The sequence below is a fragment of the Alligator mississippiensis genome, chromosome 15 (assembly GCF_030867095.1).
Source record: "Alligator mississippiensis isolate rAllMis1 chromosome 15, rAllMis1, whole genome shotgun sequence".
Lineage (NCBI taxonomy): Eukaryota > Metazoa > Chordata > Crocodylia > Alligatoridae > Alligator > Alligator mississippiensis.
The window spans coordinates 20,474,659-20,491,609 of record NC_081838.1 but is presented as its reverse complement, the minus strand read 5'-3'; the positions used below and the strand labels follow the sequence as shown (position 1 = coordinate 20,491,609).

At 52.2% G+C, this 16,951-nt stretch overlaps 1 protein-coding gene across 1 annotated transcript; it reads left to right on the top strand.

Annotated features, from left to right (window-relative positions):
* The first annotated feature begins 10,210 nt into the window (after positions 1-10,210).
* On the top strand, positions 10,211-11,155 carry LOC132245883 (olfactory receptor 1K1-like). The gene has a single exon (XM_059719095.1). It carries the CDS (start codon positions 10,211-10,213, stop codon positions 11,153-11,155), a length of 945 nt encoding a protein of 314 aa, XP_059575078.1.
* Positions 11,156-16,951: the final 5,796 nt, after the last annotated feature.

Below are 16,951 nucleotides of genomic sequence, written 5' to 3'. Positions count from 1 at the left end.
GGTGCTGCAAGGAAGACAAGGAGCACAAAACAAAAAGGATTAGAAACCTGGGACGATCTGGCTGAGGAGGGGAGTTTCGAAGAACTTGGAATATTTAGTCTGGAGAAGAGATTTAATCACAGTCTTCCTATACCAGACGGGGGGTCCCAACAGGGGGGTGAGAGACGACCCCCTGTAGCTGCAGGGGGAGGACAGGACAAGCACTAACAATCCTAAATTGCAACAAGCAGAATTGCCTTTGGAGATGAGGGAAACTTCGCTTTCTCTGAGGCGGTTAAGAGTTGGAACAGGCTCCCAGCAGCAGGTGTAGAGGCTCCCCCCTCCCACGTGTTTAAGGGCAGGTTGGACAGACACTGGACTGGGGTAGTTTGGCAGGGGTGATCCTGCCTAGAGCAGGGCTCCTCCTAGACAGGCTCCTGAGGTCCTTTCCCACCCCAGGATTCAACTCTTCAGCTGATCACCATGAAGGATGAGAAAGGGAAATAAGATTGCTCTTCCTAAGCATAGCCGAGTGGGGAGAAAATGTCTGGAGCTGAGGAACAACATAGGAACAAGCAGGGAATTGATGCAGAATAGACATTTTGAACCAGCAGAGCACGGCTATGCTGTAGTGGCTTCCAAGTTACAGGAGCAGCAGAAGCATCCAGCTGTGTGGCCCCAGGGCTGGTTGCATCTGGGCCAGCAGCAGAGGCAGGAGACCCAGCTGTGGGGGGAGATCTCTGGGAGCAGAAGGCTCTTAAACCTGGGAGATGGAAGAACAATGTCTGCCTGGTCAGAGTTGAAAACAGACACCCCAAAAGAAAAGAAATGTGCACAGCCTCAGGTCTCAGGAAAGTGGGTGAGGAAGTGCAGAAGAGTCTGAGGGCACCAAATCTGGATAAGAGAAGATCAGAGATGAAAGGTGGTTGCATTGGACTCAGACTGCAGGGCACATGGACTGCGATCGAGGTCCCTCCAGGGGCAGTCAGAGGGACCGTCCATGCTGAACAGCTGATGTGCACTAGTGAAGGGCAGCTCCTTCACCCCTCTGGAAGGAGGGAAAGGTGGCAACTGCCCACAGGTCCCCGCCAAGATGAAATGGGAGTTGTGCTTGAAAAATGCAGACAGAGATGCACCACAGCTGGCACGGACCTAGCTCAGGTGGGGAGGCAGCACTGGGTGACTGATAGGGAGTTGGTCACTGCACTTAAATGCAGAGGGGACAGGGAATCAGGTCAGGGGCCACTGGGGCAGGGCGTGTCACAGGGACAGGACAGACAAAGAGGGTAGGGAAAAGGGAAACTGTGGAAAAATCAGGAGAGATGGTGTGTGTACAGAGACAGACGGTTAGACAAATACACTTACCCACCATCCTGGTGCCCGCAAGGTAGAGGCAGCCCAGCTCTGCAGCCTCCCCTACTTGTCTGGGGTCCGTGCTGTGCAGGAGGATAGAAATGGGCTCAGGGGAAGCTCCCGGGAAGGAGAAGATATCCCTGGAGCATGGCCCGGTGCCAACGTCACATCACCCCCTTCCTCCGCCCACCAGCCCTTGGCAGGGAGGTGCTGGCAAGGTGCATGGCAGAGCTGCATGGGGAGGGCTTACCCAGTGCCACTGTGTAGTCCTACCTAGCCTAGACCACTGAGGAACAGCTGCACCCAGAGGCCTCTGTCAGTGCCCACATGCAGCCAGCCCTGGGGCTGCACAGCTGGACTCCTGTTCCTGGGCACCTCGTCTGGCGTGCATGGATGCCTGTCAACACTGACTAAGGACACACACGAGTGAACACAACATGTACACAGACCCCTTGTGATCACGTAGCAGCCCTAGAGGGCTGTTAGAGGTTGATGACAGAACAGGGAGCAATCGGCTCTGGTTGCAAACAGAAAAGTTGGGGTTAGATATTAGAAATTAGGAGGGTAGTAAAGCACTGGAACAGGCTGCCCAGAGAGGTTGTGGACTCTCCATCCTTGGAGATGTCTAAGACCTGCGTAGACATAGCCTTGGCTGGGATGAGATAGTTGGGGATGGTCCTACTTTGAGCGCCTCTGCCATGAGGTTATATTTGTTTTTGCTTTGATCTTAAACTGAATACTATGGTGCTAGGCTCCTAGCTTATTAGTAAAGCCTCCAGGTTCTCTTTAACTGCGGAATAATGTGTTCAAAGTGTGATGATGCACCACACCACCTGCACCCCGCTCTTCAAAATCCTAGAACAGCCCATGGAAAAGACATTGGAGCAGTGTTTTAAAAGAGGTGTGTGGTCTGAGCAAAATAAGCCATTCCACTACCAGAAACAGGATGGTCTGCCAGGAAGGGCTGAAGTGTCCCCTGGCCGAGTGGCCCACATTTCAACCCAGGACTTGCAGTATAGGGACAGCAAAATAATTGAGTTAAGAGATTTATTGTGTTCAGCTGTTCTGTGTTGACTGCCTGTGTGCAGCTCTTTACCAGAGGTAAAATAAAGGTGCCTGGAAGACCTCAACATTTGATTAGTGAGGATGAAGCTGAACCAATTAACCTTTCGCTTACTGTGAGGTAAGAGCAAACACCTGGACATTCACAACACATTGGTTGCTCTATGGTTAGCCCTGGTCACCTTTTGCTCAATATTTTTAGATCAGGCACCCACAGGGGTAGAGAGAACACCTGAAAGGACTGCAAGGCTATTGAAAGTCTTGGGTGGGATGAGAGAGTTGGGGCTGGTCCTGCTTTAAGTAGGGGGTTGGACTAGATGTCACCTCCAGAGGTCCCTTCCAACCCTCATTTTCTAGGATTCGATGAATTCATATTCATGAAGGAATTCATAGGGTCCCAGATTTCATAGACTCCTAGAAAATGAGGGTTGAAGGGCCCTCAGCAGGTCACATCTAGTCCAAACCCCTGCTCAAATCAGGACCAGCTCCAACTATCTTATCCCAGCCAAGGCTTTGTCTGCCTGGGTCTTAAAAACCCCCAAGGACGGAGACTCCACAACCTCTCTGGGTAACCTTTTCCATTGCTTTACTACCCTCCTAATAAGAAAGCTTGTCCTAATATCTAACCTCAAGCTCCCTGTCTGCAACTGGAGCCCATTGCTCCTTGTTCTGTCATCTGTCACCACTGGGAACTGCCCAGCTCCATCCTCTCTGGAGCCCCCTTCTGCAGATACTGGCTGTACTAATCTGTGTGTATAAATCACACCTTTGCTAAGCATGTATGTCCTTTTCTCACCACCATGTTGTTCCTGAAGAGTGTAATATGTGAACCTGAGTTATCAGAGGGCATGGGGTCTGGGCGAGGTATTTAAACAAGCTGGAAATTGGGAAGTTGGTGGCACTGTGTGTGGTCAGAGCAGCTGAACAGCATGTCTTTGCTAGCTAAGTGACGATTATTTTGGTCATCTACCTGGCACTTAGCATTGTCAGGAACCCACCCCAAAAGCAGGAATGACTTGGGGGTTCATAGTATATCATGCAGAGGGATTCACCCTCTTCATCCACTCCCCTGCTCTGGATCTGCTACCATCTGTATGTATGTAGGTTTGCAATTTTACGACATAGCTTATTCAAAACGATGTATCTAGACCGAATAATAAGGGGTGATCCTCTCAAGTCAGTGCCTCTTTGCTTGTCTGAATACCTATACTTCTTATTTTATGATGCCATTAATTGTTTTGAAGTGTGGCCAAGTTACAATTTAAGACATAGTTTCATAGTTTCATAGACATTAGTGCTGGAAGGGAACTCGAAAGATCATTGAGTCCAGCCCCCTGCTCCAGGGGCAGGAAGTCAGCAGCGGTCACAGGATCCCAGCAAGATAAACACCCAAATTTCTCTTGAAGGCCTTTAAAGTAGGTGCTTAAACCACCTCCGGCGGCAGGCTATTCCAGAACTTGGGGGCTCAGACAATAAAGAAATTCTTTCTTATGTCCAGCCTGAAACGGTCTTGGAGGAGTTTGTGACCGTTTGACCTTGTCATCCCTTGGGGTGCTCTGGTGACCAGGCGTTCCCCCAGATCCTGGTCAGCACCCCTGATAAACTTAAAGGTGGTCACCAGATCACCCCTGAGCCTACGCTGTTCCAGGCTGAAGAGTCCCATAGCTCTCAGCCTGTCATCATAGGGTCTGCTTCCCTGACCTCTGATCATCCGCGTGGCTCGTCTCTGGACATGAATGATTAACCAGTTAATCACACCCTTTATCTTGCTGGGATCCTATAATCCCTGCTGACTTCCTGCCTCTGGGGCAGGGGGCTGGACTCGATGATCTTCTGAGGTCCCTTCCAGCCCTAATGTCTATGAGATCTACGAAATCTATGAAATAAATGTAACTTGGGCCATAGAGTCAGCGGGAAGGCTGGTTTCTAAAAGCGTTGAGAGATCTCCTGGAAGGACTGTGTTGTAGTCAGACAAGAGAATAAGAATCTTTATCAGTTTTATGTCTGGGCTCTGTCTCCAAACCCGGTGGTCACTTTTCCTCATCCAGCCCTTTTCTCCTGATTAAGGAATCCTTCTGCTGCTTTGTTGCCTTGCTGATTGCTGTGGTACAGCACGATCTCAGGGCAGCTGCTGTTCCAGATGTGCCGACCTGGGGAGAAAGGGGCCTATCATTCTGAAGCCCCCGGAACTGGCAAAGATTCCCACGTGGCAGCTGTGGTGGCTGGTGTGAGGGCAGGGGGAGCTGAGGCTAGCAGGGACGAGGACTCATCCCAGAAATGAACTGTAGCCTGTTCCTCCAGACAAGCAGTGGGAGAAACTTAGGGTTGTGGAAGCCCCCAGACAGCCAAGTTGGTGATGTGCAGCCAGGGGCAGGTCCAGGATCTCCCCAAAGGCTGTAGGGTCACCGACCCACATGGCAGTGGTGACTGCACCCCCTGCTCTCAGTGTCCTCTGCCCCCACCACTGCCAGCAAGTGAAAATGCCCCACCCTTCCCCTTTCTGCACAGAGGCCCCTTCCCCTCCTCTTCCACCTTGCCCACAACTCCCCTCCCTGCTGCTGCTGCTGCTTTCTCCACCGCTCAGGGCTGGGGAAGCTCCAGAGGCAGCAGGGCTGAGCAGGGGCTGGGCTCAGCTGGGGAGGGGACAGCAGCGACAGTGAGGCAGGAGAGTTGTTCCTCCCAGCCTTCCAGGAGCTGGCTTGGGGAAGGGGAACCGCCGTCCAACCCTGCTGCCCTCGTCCCTGTCCCCAGCTGAGCTCAGGCCCCGCGCAGCAGCGGGCAGGAACAGCTCTGGAGCCTCCCTGCCCACAGGCAGGAGGAGGTGTGGGAGAGAAGGGGCAGAGAGGGGCTTGCCTTGGAGCAGAAAGGGGAAGGGAGTGAGGATTTTCACCTGCTTTAGGGACATAAGGAGTTTCCAGAGGCTGCCACGGTGCAGAGCCAACCAAAATGGGGGAGCAGCCACCCCACGGCCCCCCATCTGCATGCACCCAAAGGCATTGTATCCTGGTCATGTATGAATGAGCGTGTGTCCTGCAGACAGGCAGCAGCAGACTGACCGAGAGGGCAACCTCCCATGGTTTTCCCTCAAAGAGCGGAGTGGTGAGAGCAAGGGCCTGGGTTCTGGGCCTCAATGATGTCCTTGCCCAGGGCTGGAACCACAGCTCCACAGGTTAGACACTAGCCAGCCCCTACTCCCGTGCTGCACTGGAAGCTGGGACAGCCAAGAGAGGGAGGTGTGCGAGAAATATGTGGGGCCAGGTGGAAGGGAGGAAAGCTGCGGTGTGTGGCTCAGTCAGGTGAGATCTATCTTAAGACCTAGAATCATAGGATCATAGAAGATGAGGGTTGGAAGGGACCTCAGGGGGTCACATCTAGTCCAAGCCCCTGCTCAAAGCAGGACCGGCCCCAACTTCATCATTCCCGCCAAGGCTTTGTCTACCTGGGTCTTGAAAGCCCCCAAGGATGGAGACTCCACCACCTCTCCGAGTAACCTGTTCCAGTGCTTGACTACCCTCTGAGTGAGAGTATTTTTTCCTAATACGTAACCTCAACTTCCCTGTCTGCAACTGGAGCCCATTGCCCCTTGTTCTGTCATCTGCCTCTAGCAGACCTCTAGGGCTGCTACATGTTCACAAGGGGCCTGTGCACATGCTGTGGTCACTACTATGCGTCCCTACTCAGTGATGACAAGCATCCATTCATGCCAGATGAGGTGCCCAGGAACATGCATCCAGCTGTGCGGCCCCAGGGCTGGCTGCATGTGGGCACTGGCTGAGGCCTCTGGGTGTAGCTGTTCCTCATGCCCTACACCAGATGTGACTGTACCATGGCACCAGGTGAGCCCTCCCTATGCAGCTCTGCCGTGCACCTTGCCAGCACCTCCCTGCCGAGACCTGGAGGGTGGTGAAAGGGGGTGACATAATGTTGGCACTGGGCCATGTTCCAGGGACTTCTCCTCTTCCCTAGGAGCTTCTCCTGAGCCCATTTCTACCCTCCAGCACAGTGTGGACCTCAGAGAAGTAGGAGAGGCTGCAGAGCTGGGCTACCTCTACCTTGTGGGCACCAAGACGGTGGGTGAGTGCATCTCTCTGTCTGTCTGTCTCTCCTGATTATTCAAGAGTTTCCCCTTTCCCTACCTTCTTTGACTGTCCTGTCCCTGTGACACACACAGCCCCTGTGTGCCCCCCATCCTGACTCCCTGTCCCCTCTGCATTTCAGTGTAGTGACCCCCTCCCTACCAGTGACCCAGCGCTCCCTCCCCACCTGAGCTAGGTCCCTGCCAGCTGTGGTGCATCTCTGTCTGGAGAGGGGTTGCAGCCCTTGGAGCTGTGGGTTCAGGGTACTGCTCGAAAGGGGTAAGGGTAGAGGTAGTGGCAGAAATCAGGGTGTGGGTAAGGAGGGAAAGAGCACAGACATCACCCCATCTAGCTCGAGGAGACCAGTGGGGACTGAGGAAGGGAGCACATTACTCTGTGGACAACTTCCTGAGTCCACCTGCCTGCCCTTGGTCATCCTGGCTCTGATCTTCCCCTCCCAGAGCTGGGACAGACCCCAGGCATCCTGGCTTCTTGCCTGCTCTGATCCACCAGCCCCAGCTCCCTTCCAGAGCAGGGATGGATCCCAGAACGCACCGTGTCACCTGGTCTCAGACACCATAGACTTGTCGCCCTTTCTCCCATACATGGAGCGTAATGGCTTCTGTCCACTCGCCACAGCTTTGTGTAGTGCAGCCAGGAAGGATCTGAAGCTCTTAAATAGATTCCCCACCATCCCTGGTCCTTCTTCTTACTGTGGCGAGCTGCTTCTCCGCAGCCTTGTTGAGGGAAACAAATCAGTGCTGTGTTTTTTCCAGCAGTGACCTCAAGCAATTGGGCTTTTCCTGACCATCCCAGTGCCCTTTTATGGCCAGTATACTCTTCATACCATCACAGAATCAGAGAAAATGTGATTGGAAGGGACATCAGGAGGTCACAACCTCCTGGTCAAAGCAGGACCAGCCCCAGCTACATCGTCCCAGTCAGTGGTTTTTTGAAACAGGCTTTTAAAACCTCCAAGGACAGAGACTTCACAACCTATCTGGGTAGCCTGCTCCAGTGCTTCACCACCCTACTAGTGAGAAAGATTTTCCTACTATCCAACCTAAACCTCCCTTGCTGCAACTGGAGCCCATTGCTCCTTGTTCTGTCATTCACCACCACTAAGAACAGCCCAGCTCCATCCTCTTTGCAACCCCCCTGCAGCAGGTTGAAAGCTGCTATTAAATCCCCTTTTGCTCTTCTCTTCTCCAGACTAAATAAGCCCAGTTCCCTTAGCCTCTCCTCACAACTCCTGTTCCCCAGCCCCCAAACCATTTTTGTTACCATCTGCTGCATTCTCTCTGATGTGTCCACATCCTTTTTGTAGTGGGGGGCCCAAAACTGGACACAGGACTCTAGGTGTGGCCTCCCCAGTGCTGAATACAGGGGAAGAATCACTTCCCTTGACCTGCTGGAAACACACCTACCAGTGCAGCCCAGGATGCCTTTAGCTTTCTTGGCAACAAGGGCACACTGCTGCCTCAAATTCAGATTATTGTCCACTGTAACCCCCAGGTCCTTCTCTGCCGAGCTGCTGCCCAGCCAGCCAGCCCCCGGCCTGTACTGGTTCATGGGGTTGTTCTGTCCTAAGTGCAGGACTTTGCACTTGTTCTTGTTGAACCTCATGAGATTCCGTTTGGCCCAATCCTCCAATTTGTCGAGGCCTCTCTGAATCCTAGCCCTCCCTGCCAGTGTATCTACTACTCCCCACAGCTTGCTGTCATCTTCAGATTTGCTGAGGGTGCACTTCATCTCATATTCCAGATCATGGATGAAGATATTGAATCAAGCCCTGAGGCACTCCACCTTGATACTAGCTGCCAACTAGACATCAAGTCATTGACTACTGTCCTCTGAGAACGATGCCAGTTTTCTATGCACCTTAAATTTAATTCATCCAACCTAGACTTCCCTAGTTTGCCTGTGGGAATGTTGTGGGAGACCGTAACAAAAGCTTTGCTAAAATTAAAGTATATCATGTCCACTGTTCTCCCCGCATCCACAGAGCCAGTCATCTCATCATAGAAGCCATTAAGGTTGGTCAGGCGCAGCTTGCCCTTGGTGAATCCATGCTGACTGTTTCTGACTCTTCCCAGGGAATGGGCTCAGATGCTCTCCCCACTAGACCTCCCTCCCCTCCGAAACCTGGGGTAGAACCAGCCCCCTTCCCCACAGACCTCCTACCACTGCCCTGGCAGAGCTGGGAGAGCACTGGGGTGTGTGGGCTCCCAGCCCTTCTTGCTCTCACCCATCAGACCCACCTCCCAGAACCTGGGATCTCATGGAGAGACCCACAATAACCCCTGGATCCCAGGCATGGCACTTTCCAGATGCCAGGGAGAAGAGCCCAAAAGGATTTACTTAGAGATGCCAGGTCCAGACTGTGTCTATCAGGACAGCTTCAGGTGGGTACTGGGAAGAGGTGTTGGGCACTGGAGTTGGGTCAAGGACTTGATTATATGTGCTTGGGTGTGGGGAGAAGAGACATGTGAGCAACCAAGCATGGGCCAGGACAGAGACTTTGCTACAGTTTCTCCATGATATTTCGAACACAACCCCCGTTTCCTCCTGGGGGTGTGGGGGAAGCTGTGGACAGTTGCCACCTTTCCCTGCTTCTGGAGGGGAAAAGGAGCTGCCCTTCTGGAGGGCAAATCAGCTGTTCTGCATGGCTGGTCCCTCTGACTGCCCCTGGAGGGACCACAGTCTCAGTCCATGTGCCCTGTAGCCCAGTGCAAACCCCTTTCCTCACTGCTGTTCATTCATTCAGATTCAGTTCCCGCAGACCCTTCTGCACTTCCTCGCCCACTTCCCTGAGACCTGAGGCTGCAAATTCCCAGCCAGGAGCTCCTGGCCATTGCAGAAACATTGGAGGATGGTGCCAGAGAAACACCCCCACTCAGCATGAAGGTTCTGCAGCATGGAGAACGTGCCAGGACCATAGGTGACCTTCTGCATCCTTCATTCCTCTCCTTGTCTAAACGTGCACCTCGCTTTTCTTCTGGGGTGTCTGTCTTCAACTCCGACCAGGCAGGTGTTGTTCTGCCACCATCTCCCAGCTTTAAGAGCCTTCTGCTCCCAGAAATCTCCCCCCACAGCTGGGTCTCCTGCCTCGACTGCTGTAACTTGGAAGCCACTACACAATAGCCCTGCTCTGCTGTGAAAAATGTCTCATCTGTATCAATTCCCTGCTTGTTCCTAGGTTGTCCTGCTGCTGCAGATGTTTCTTCCCTCTCTGCTAGGCTTCTGGAGAACAATCTTATTGCCTTTTTCATCGTTCACGATGATCAGCTGAAGAGTTGAATCCTGGGGTGGGAAAGGACCTCAGGAGCCTGTCTAGGAGGAGCCCTGCTCTAGGCAGGATCACCCCTGCCAAACTACCCCAGTCCAGTGTCTGTCCAACCTGCCCTTAAACACGTGGAGAGGGGAGCCTCTACACCAGCTGCTGAGAGCCTGTTCCAACTCTTAACCACCTCAGAGAAAGCGAAGTTTCCCTCATCTCCAAAGGCAATTCTGCTTGTTGCAATTTAGGATCGTGACTGCTTGTGCCGTCCTCCCCCTGCAGCTACAGGGGGTCGTCTCTCACCCCCCTATTGGGACCCCCCGTCTGGTATAGGAAGACTGTGATTAAATCTCTTCTCCAGGCTAAATAATCCAAGTTCTTCCAACCTCCCCTCCTCAGCCAGATCGTCCCAGTTTTCTAATCCTTTTTGTTTTGTGCTCCTTGTCTTCCTTGCAGCACCATGGAGCAGACAAATGCTTCCAGGCTCCCCGGCTTCATACTGCTGGGCTTCTCCTCCCACCCAGAGCTGCGGCGCCTCCTCTTCCCCCTCTTCCTCACCATGTACATGCTGACCCTGCTGGGAAACTCCCTCATGGTCCTGCTGGCCCGCACTGACCCCCGCCTGCGCTGCGCCCCCATGTACATCCTCCTGGGTCACCTCTCCATCGTGGATGTGGTCTTCTCCTCCACCACGGTGCCCCGGGCCCTGCTGGACCTGCTCTGGGGCAATGGGGCCGTGTCCTACGTGGGCTGTCTGGCCCAGACCTACTTCTTTGTGGCATTCGGCATCACCGACAGCTTCCTCCTGGCCTGCATGGCCTTCGACCGCTACGTGGCCGTGTGCCGGCCACTGCGCTATGCTACTGTCATGGGACCCAGGTGTTGCCTTGGGCTGGTGGCTGGCTCTTGGGCCATATCCCACCTCAACTCCCTGCTCCAAGTGGGACTGCTGGCTCGGCTCTCCTTCTGCACCTCACGAGAGATCCCGCACTACTTCTGTGATGTCCAGCCTTTGCTGCGCCTGGCCTGCTCCTCCACCCGTGTCAACGAGCTGGTAATCTTCAGCGAGGGCTCCCTGGTCATTATGGGGCCCTTCATCTTCATCCTGGGTTCCTACATTTTCATCCTCACTGCTGTGCTCCAGCTGCCCTCGGCTCAGGGCCGTCGCAAGGCCATGTCCACCTGTGGTTCCCACCTGGCTGCAGTGGCCCTGTTCTACGGCACCATCATTGCCGTCTACATCCGCCCAGCATCCAGCTACTCAGCTGAGCATGGTCGGGTGGTGACGGTGCTGTACACGGCACTAACCCCCATGCTGAATCCCCTCATCTACAGTCTCCGCAACCAGGAGGTGGCAGGGGCCCTACGCCGGGCACTAGACAAACTGCATGCCCCAGGCAAGTGAGGGGGTGCCTGCCATCCTGGGCTGAAAGGTGGCCCCTTCCCCACACCAGGGTCACTCCAGTACTGAGATGCCCCTCTCTGCCACTCTCCTGTGGGGAGTGCCAGGGGCCAGGGTTTCTACCTTGAGCTGGGGCATGGCAGTGCCCAAGGAATCTGAGGTCGGTGTGGTAAGGGAGATTCTTTTTTCCCAAGACTTCTCTGCTTCCTAACAGGACAAATCCAGAGTGACCTGTTGGGAAGACAGACAGGGGTGGATCTTGGGTGGTGCACTGGACTGCTTGCACCTCTCTGTGATTCCTGCTCCATCCAGAGCTTAAAAGCTACTGCCCAGAGCAGCACTAGTATTTCTGTTCAGGCAGCGCTGAGGGAGTCCCTTGACTTCATGGCTCAGTAGAATCACCTGGTTCCTTCCAAACTTTTCATTACGCAGGTGTTAATGACCCTCCCTCCTTTTTAATGCTCTTTCCTGTGTCCATAGCCCCCATCTCACTGCCCGGCAGACTGTTCTAGCTCTGGCCACACACATGAATTCTGGTGTGGAAACCTTAACTCTGGGGAACATTAACTCAGGGGTAGAAATACCTTGCAGAGAAGTATTTGTTGGCACTGGATTTATAACCCGGACACCTTGTTCTGGGCAGAACCAAACCATCAGGCTGACCATGATGTCTCCATTCAATAATAGGTGAATTTTGTTGATACACAGTGATAGTAGATAAGAATAATGTAGGCAAGGCAAGCAATATAACACCCCCAGTGCTATAGATACCAGTCCTAGCAGTGTCAGAGAGGGAAGGTACACCTGTCCAGTGTGCAAGCTTCACCCTGAGGTTCTTTCTTGAATGTCAGATGTCAGCAGCCTGAAGACTGAGGGCTGAGGCCCACCCTTTCCCAGTGGGGTAGATGACACAGGCTGGTGGTGTGCCCTCCGTCCATGGTAGTCCTGGGTTCTCCCTTCTGGGACCCTTTGCTGCTCTGAAATCCCTCCTTTTGTATCCTTTTTCTCCTCTGATGACCCTTCATTCCTGGGCATTGTTGATTGGTTTCCCTGTGGTCTTCATATTGTCCACATTCTGTCCTGTCAGCATATAGCTCAAATCCATCAAATGCACACATCTTGTTTTTGTAATTTACCAGTCTCCTGATTTAATCTATCCACCAGAGCTAGAAATCCCAATGGTTCTGCAGTTGGGCACTCGACCTGATACCAATCTTGCAGAGTCCCTTATCTCTGTTTGGGTATACTGTTCATGCTATGGAGCAGTGTGTTACATATCTTCAGTTTCCCAGCCTGTGTCTCTCCTGGTTCCAGACACAGTGACTATTGAAGGAAACTTTGTCACCAACAGGCTTTTAGAAACAAATTAACCCTTGCTGTTCCCCTGGACCATTGTTCTACTGCATATCTACATTAACAACAAGCCAGCTCCCAAAACCAAACCTCTAGATATCATTTTATAGCAGTCAGTATTGGATGCACTGTCCAGATGCTCAATGAGTCTCAATTGTGCTTTATGGATCTGCAAGAGACAGGTACATTTAATTCTAATGACCACAGGGCTAATGAGACCAAATCTTTTGATTATATTTCTGCCTGGTATGTTGTGGCTTTATACGTAATATATGATACAGCAAACAAATGCTTATGCCAATAAAGTTTTTTTCTTCCACCTTAAGCTGCACACTACAGCCCTAGACTCCATGCTTAGTATTAAAGCTTTTCCTTTTAACTGGAGAAAAAGAGGCTGTGTTTTTATGTGATGATGCACCACACCATCTGCACCACCCTTTTCCAAACCCTAGATCCACCCATGAAGATAGATCAGTGCTAGCCCCCCTCACCTATGCTGATTCGCTCAGCTGATTAAGGGAGGCTACTGTGAATGCTTCAGGCTAAAGGAAGCACCCCAGAATCTCACAGTGGGTTAAGCACCCTCAAGGTCTACAAGGTCTGTGTACCCCAGGGGGGCAGAGAGCCCAGACAAAGACCAGACCCCAGGTGGTGGCAACAGTTACTCCATGCTTGCAGGTGTGCTCCAGGAAGGGGATTAGCCAGAAGTTGGCACCCCTGGGGAGGCATCTGAAGCTCGGTTTTGGTCCAGTGCAGTGAGGCGGGTGCAGGAATGCCCCCTACTGGCCTGCCACAGTGTGATCGTGGGATCATGCACCAGATCCTATCATATGTTCCTTCACCAGCAAGTAGCAGGTTCCTGTGGCTGGCATCCCCATGGCCTGATCTGGGCTCCCGGCTGCCAGGGAGCACCTGGCCACAAGTTCTATTAATGGTATCAAAAGAACCAGACACAAAGTTATCACAGATTTTTTGTGGAATAGCTTTATGGCTTATTCCTTATTTTATGATGTCATTAATTGCTTTAACGTGGCTGTGTTAAACCTTAAGACATGATTAAGCAGTTAATCAGGCCCTAAGTGTAACTTGTGCCAGAGACCATAGAGTCAGCAGGAAGGTTGGGCTGGGAAAGCACTGAGAGCTATCTTTCCTTAGCATGTTATTGAGATGCCTGGCTCCTGGGCTCCCCTCTAGGCCTACTTAGCTTTAGTCCTGCTCCAGCATCACCTGGGGACATCTCCTCCCCCTTGGGCTCATTAGCAATGGCCTCAGACAGTGACACAAGGATTGTTATTAACAATCCTGAGATACACAATGTCCCCTGCGTGGCCTTGCCCCATGCCCAAGGGGTGCAGCTTCCCAGCTATGGGCTGGAGGGGCCCTCGGATCCCCTGAGTGGCTTGAAGCAGAGCCATACTCCTCCTGTCTGTACCAGAGCCTCAGGGTGCAGCTGCCTGGAGATTGCCAGATCTGTGGGACATCCCACCATAGAGGATACTAGGGAGCTACTGTCTCCATGGAGCCAGCCCTGGGCCAGCCTTTGCTCCTAGCTCATGTCTGCAGGCCACAAAGTCTGCCTGGGATTTCTGAACACTAGGATTTCAGATTAGCCTGGCTGTTTCCATGGGCAGATCAGGGTTTTGCTGAGAAGATTGGGATAGGTGGGAATGATTCCAATAAGAACATCAGCAGGAACAGACTGGGTCACATCAATGGTCAGTCTCGCACAGTAACCTGTCCCTGAAAGTGGCAGGGGTAGCTACTACAGAGGGAGAGCATCGAATCACATCTCTCTAGACTGATCTATCTCCTAGTCAGTGTCTTCCCTGGTGTCCATCATTATTGGGTTAGAGGAAACCTCTCCAATGTTCTGGACAGTTGAACACCCCCGACCCTCTAAGAGTTCAATCTCCATTAATATTTTGATCAACCATGAGTTTATCCAGTCCCTTGCTGACCCTAGCTCTGCTCTCAGCCTCTACCACATCCTGTGGCAATGAGTTCCATAAGTTTCCCAGAAAAGAATTTTCTCTTGTTATTTTTAAACCTGTCACCAACTAATTTCAGCAGGTGTCCCCTAGTTTTAATATTCAGGGCCTTGGTGAACAACAGATCCATGTTCACTTGGGCCTCACCTCTCGTGATTTTATAGAGCTCTTATGTATCATAGAATTTGTGGAAATTGGAGAGAAGTGGGGCTGGAAAGGACCTTCAGAGATCATATGCAATCCAACCCCTTGCCTGAGGCAAGATCAGCCCTGTCCAAACCAGGAAAATCCATCATCTAAACTTCTTCTCTCTTCCTGAAGAACCCCTGTTTTCCAGGCAGCAGGAGACCAGGGTTCAAACCCATGTCCATTGCAAGTGAGACTCAGGAATGGAGAAGCAGGGGCAGGGGAGAGCCTTTGCCTTCCCCCTAGTTAGGACACTCCCTTGGGAAGACAAAGAACTTGGGTTCTAGGTCCCCTTTTCCCAAAAGGGCTTTAACTTGAGTCTCTGACCAGGCCACAGCTCAGGCCTTCTCAAGCCCCCTTCTTCTTGAAGCTTCCCCACCCACCCCTATCTGGGGACCCCAAAGTGGGAGATCTGTTGGGATCTGGGGAAGAGAACAGGGCAGCTGGTGTGTGACTCAGGGTGGTAGCTGCTGGTGTGGCAGGAAAGGGGCCCCAATTCCAGCTCAGATCCTTTGCTTCCTGTGAGGCAGACACTTCTCCTGGCATTGCCCTCCATGCATGTCATCCCATGATTATTACAAGCAAGAGGGAGCAGCTCATGATCCAGAGAGGGCTGCATCACCTCTGGCTCAGTGGTTCGGGCCCTTTGCTGGGAAGCAGCTGATGCAATTCCATCTCCCTCTGAGCAACAGAGGAGCCAAGAAATGGGTCTCCTGTTTCTCTGGTGTGCGTCCCAATAACTCAGCTAGCTCTCAGATGTGCACTTAGGATGTGATGCACCTGCTCAGTAGTCATAGAGAGATCCTTCTTCCCCCCAGCATGTGGAGGTGGGGGGGGAAATCCAAACCTGTGAGTAAGAGCTAAGAAAGGGCCATGCTGAGGCCATGCTGCCTGGGTGCATGCAATGCAGCAGGATTCTGCCCCCAGCCTTCACACAAAACCCCCTGAGATGGAGACCCCCACAGTAAGCTGGAACTATTCGAGTGAGGCTGGAATTATTCCCCTGTGGGGTGCCGATGGGCATCATGTCCACAGTTGAACCTCTCTAGGCATCAGCACCTGGGCATGGGAGTCCTATTGTGCTCTCTGGGTCAGGATGGATGGACCTGGATCTACTGCCCTGTCTTGCTACGAGCCCAAGAGATTCAATTCCTTTTCCCTCTGATGGGTGTTTGAGCCAAACTGGGCTTGATGTGTGGGGAGTACAAGCCAAGCCCTGATCTGCCACAGGGCAGGGGCGTTGACTGGTTCAGGCAGCAGGGGATGGTGGGATCCTTGCCTTTCCAGGGGACACCAGATCTGAGCCCTGTCCAAAACAATCAATGTGTGTCAGCCCAGTTGTAGCAGACACCCCCAAAGCCTTGTGACATCTACCCCAAGAAGGGGGGTCCTGATCTAGTAAAGGATTCAGGAGAAGGGTAATAGACTTTTAGGGGCTGGGAGCCCAGGTGTCTGGGTTCTGTCCCCACTCAGGGAGGGGCGAAGGGTCACATGGGTGAGAGCAAGTGGGGATTGGGAGCTGGTGGGAGTTGAGGTAGGGTAGGAGCATAGTAGGTTGTTATCCACATTGCTCAGAAATGCAAGAGAGGGGCCTGGGCTGGCACCTATCCAGCTGGGCTCTCTGGGGTCATCTCTGGCCCTTCCAGCAGGGTTGTGGTGGAAGCATGTGAGCAAAGGTGAGGTGGTGCATACGGTGTGGTGCATCATCACATAAAAACACAACATCTTTTTCTCCAGTTAAAAGGAAAAGCTTTAATACTAAGCATGGAGTCTAGGGCTGTAGTGTGCAGTTTAAGGTGGAAGAAGAAAAAACTTTATTGGCATAAGCATTTGTTTGCTGTATCATATATTACGTATAAAGCCACAACATACCAGGCAGAAATATAATCAAAAGATTTGGTCTCATTAGCCCTGTGGTCATTAGAATTAAATGTACCTGTCTCTTGCAGATCCATAAAGCACAATTGAGACTCATTGAGCATCTGGACAGTGCATCCAATACTGACTGCTATAAAATGATATGTAGAGGTTTGGTTTTGGGAACTGGCTTGTTGTTAATGTAGATATGCAGTAGAACAATGGTCCAGGGGAACAGCAAGGGTTAATTTGTTTCTAAAAGCCTGTTGGTGACAAAGTTTCCTTCAATAGCCACTGTGTCTGGAACCAGGAGACACACAGGCTGGGAAACTGAAGACATGTACCACACTGCTCCATAGCATGAACAGTATACCCAAACAGAGATAAGGGACTCTGCAACATTGGTATCAGGTCG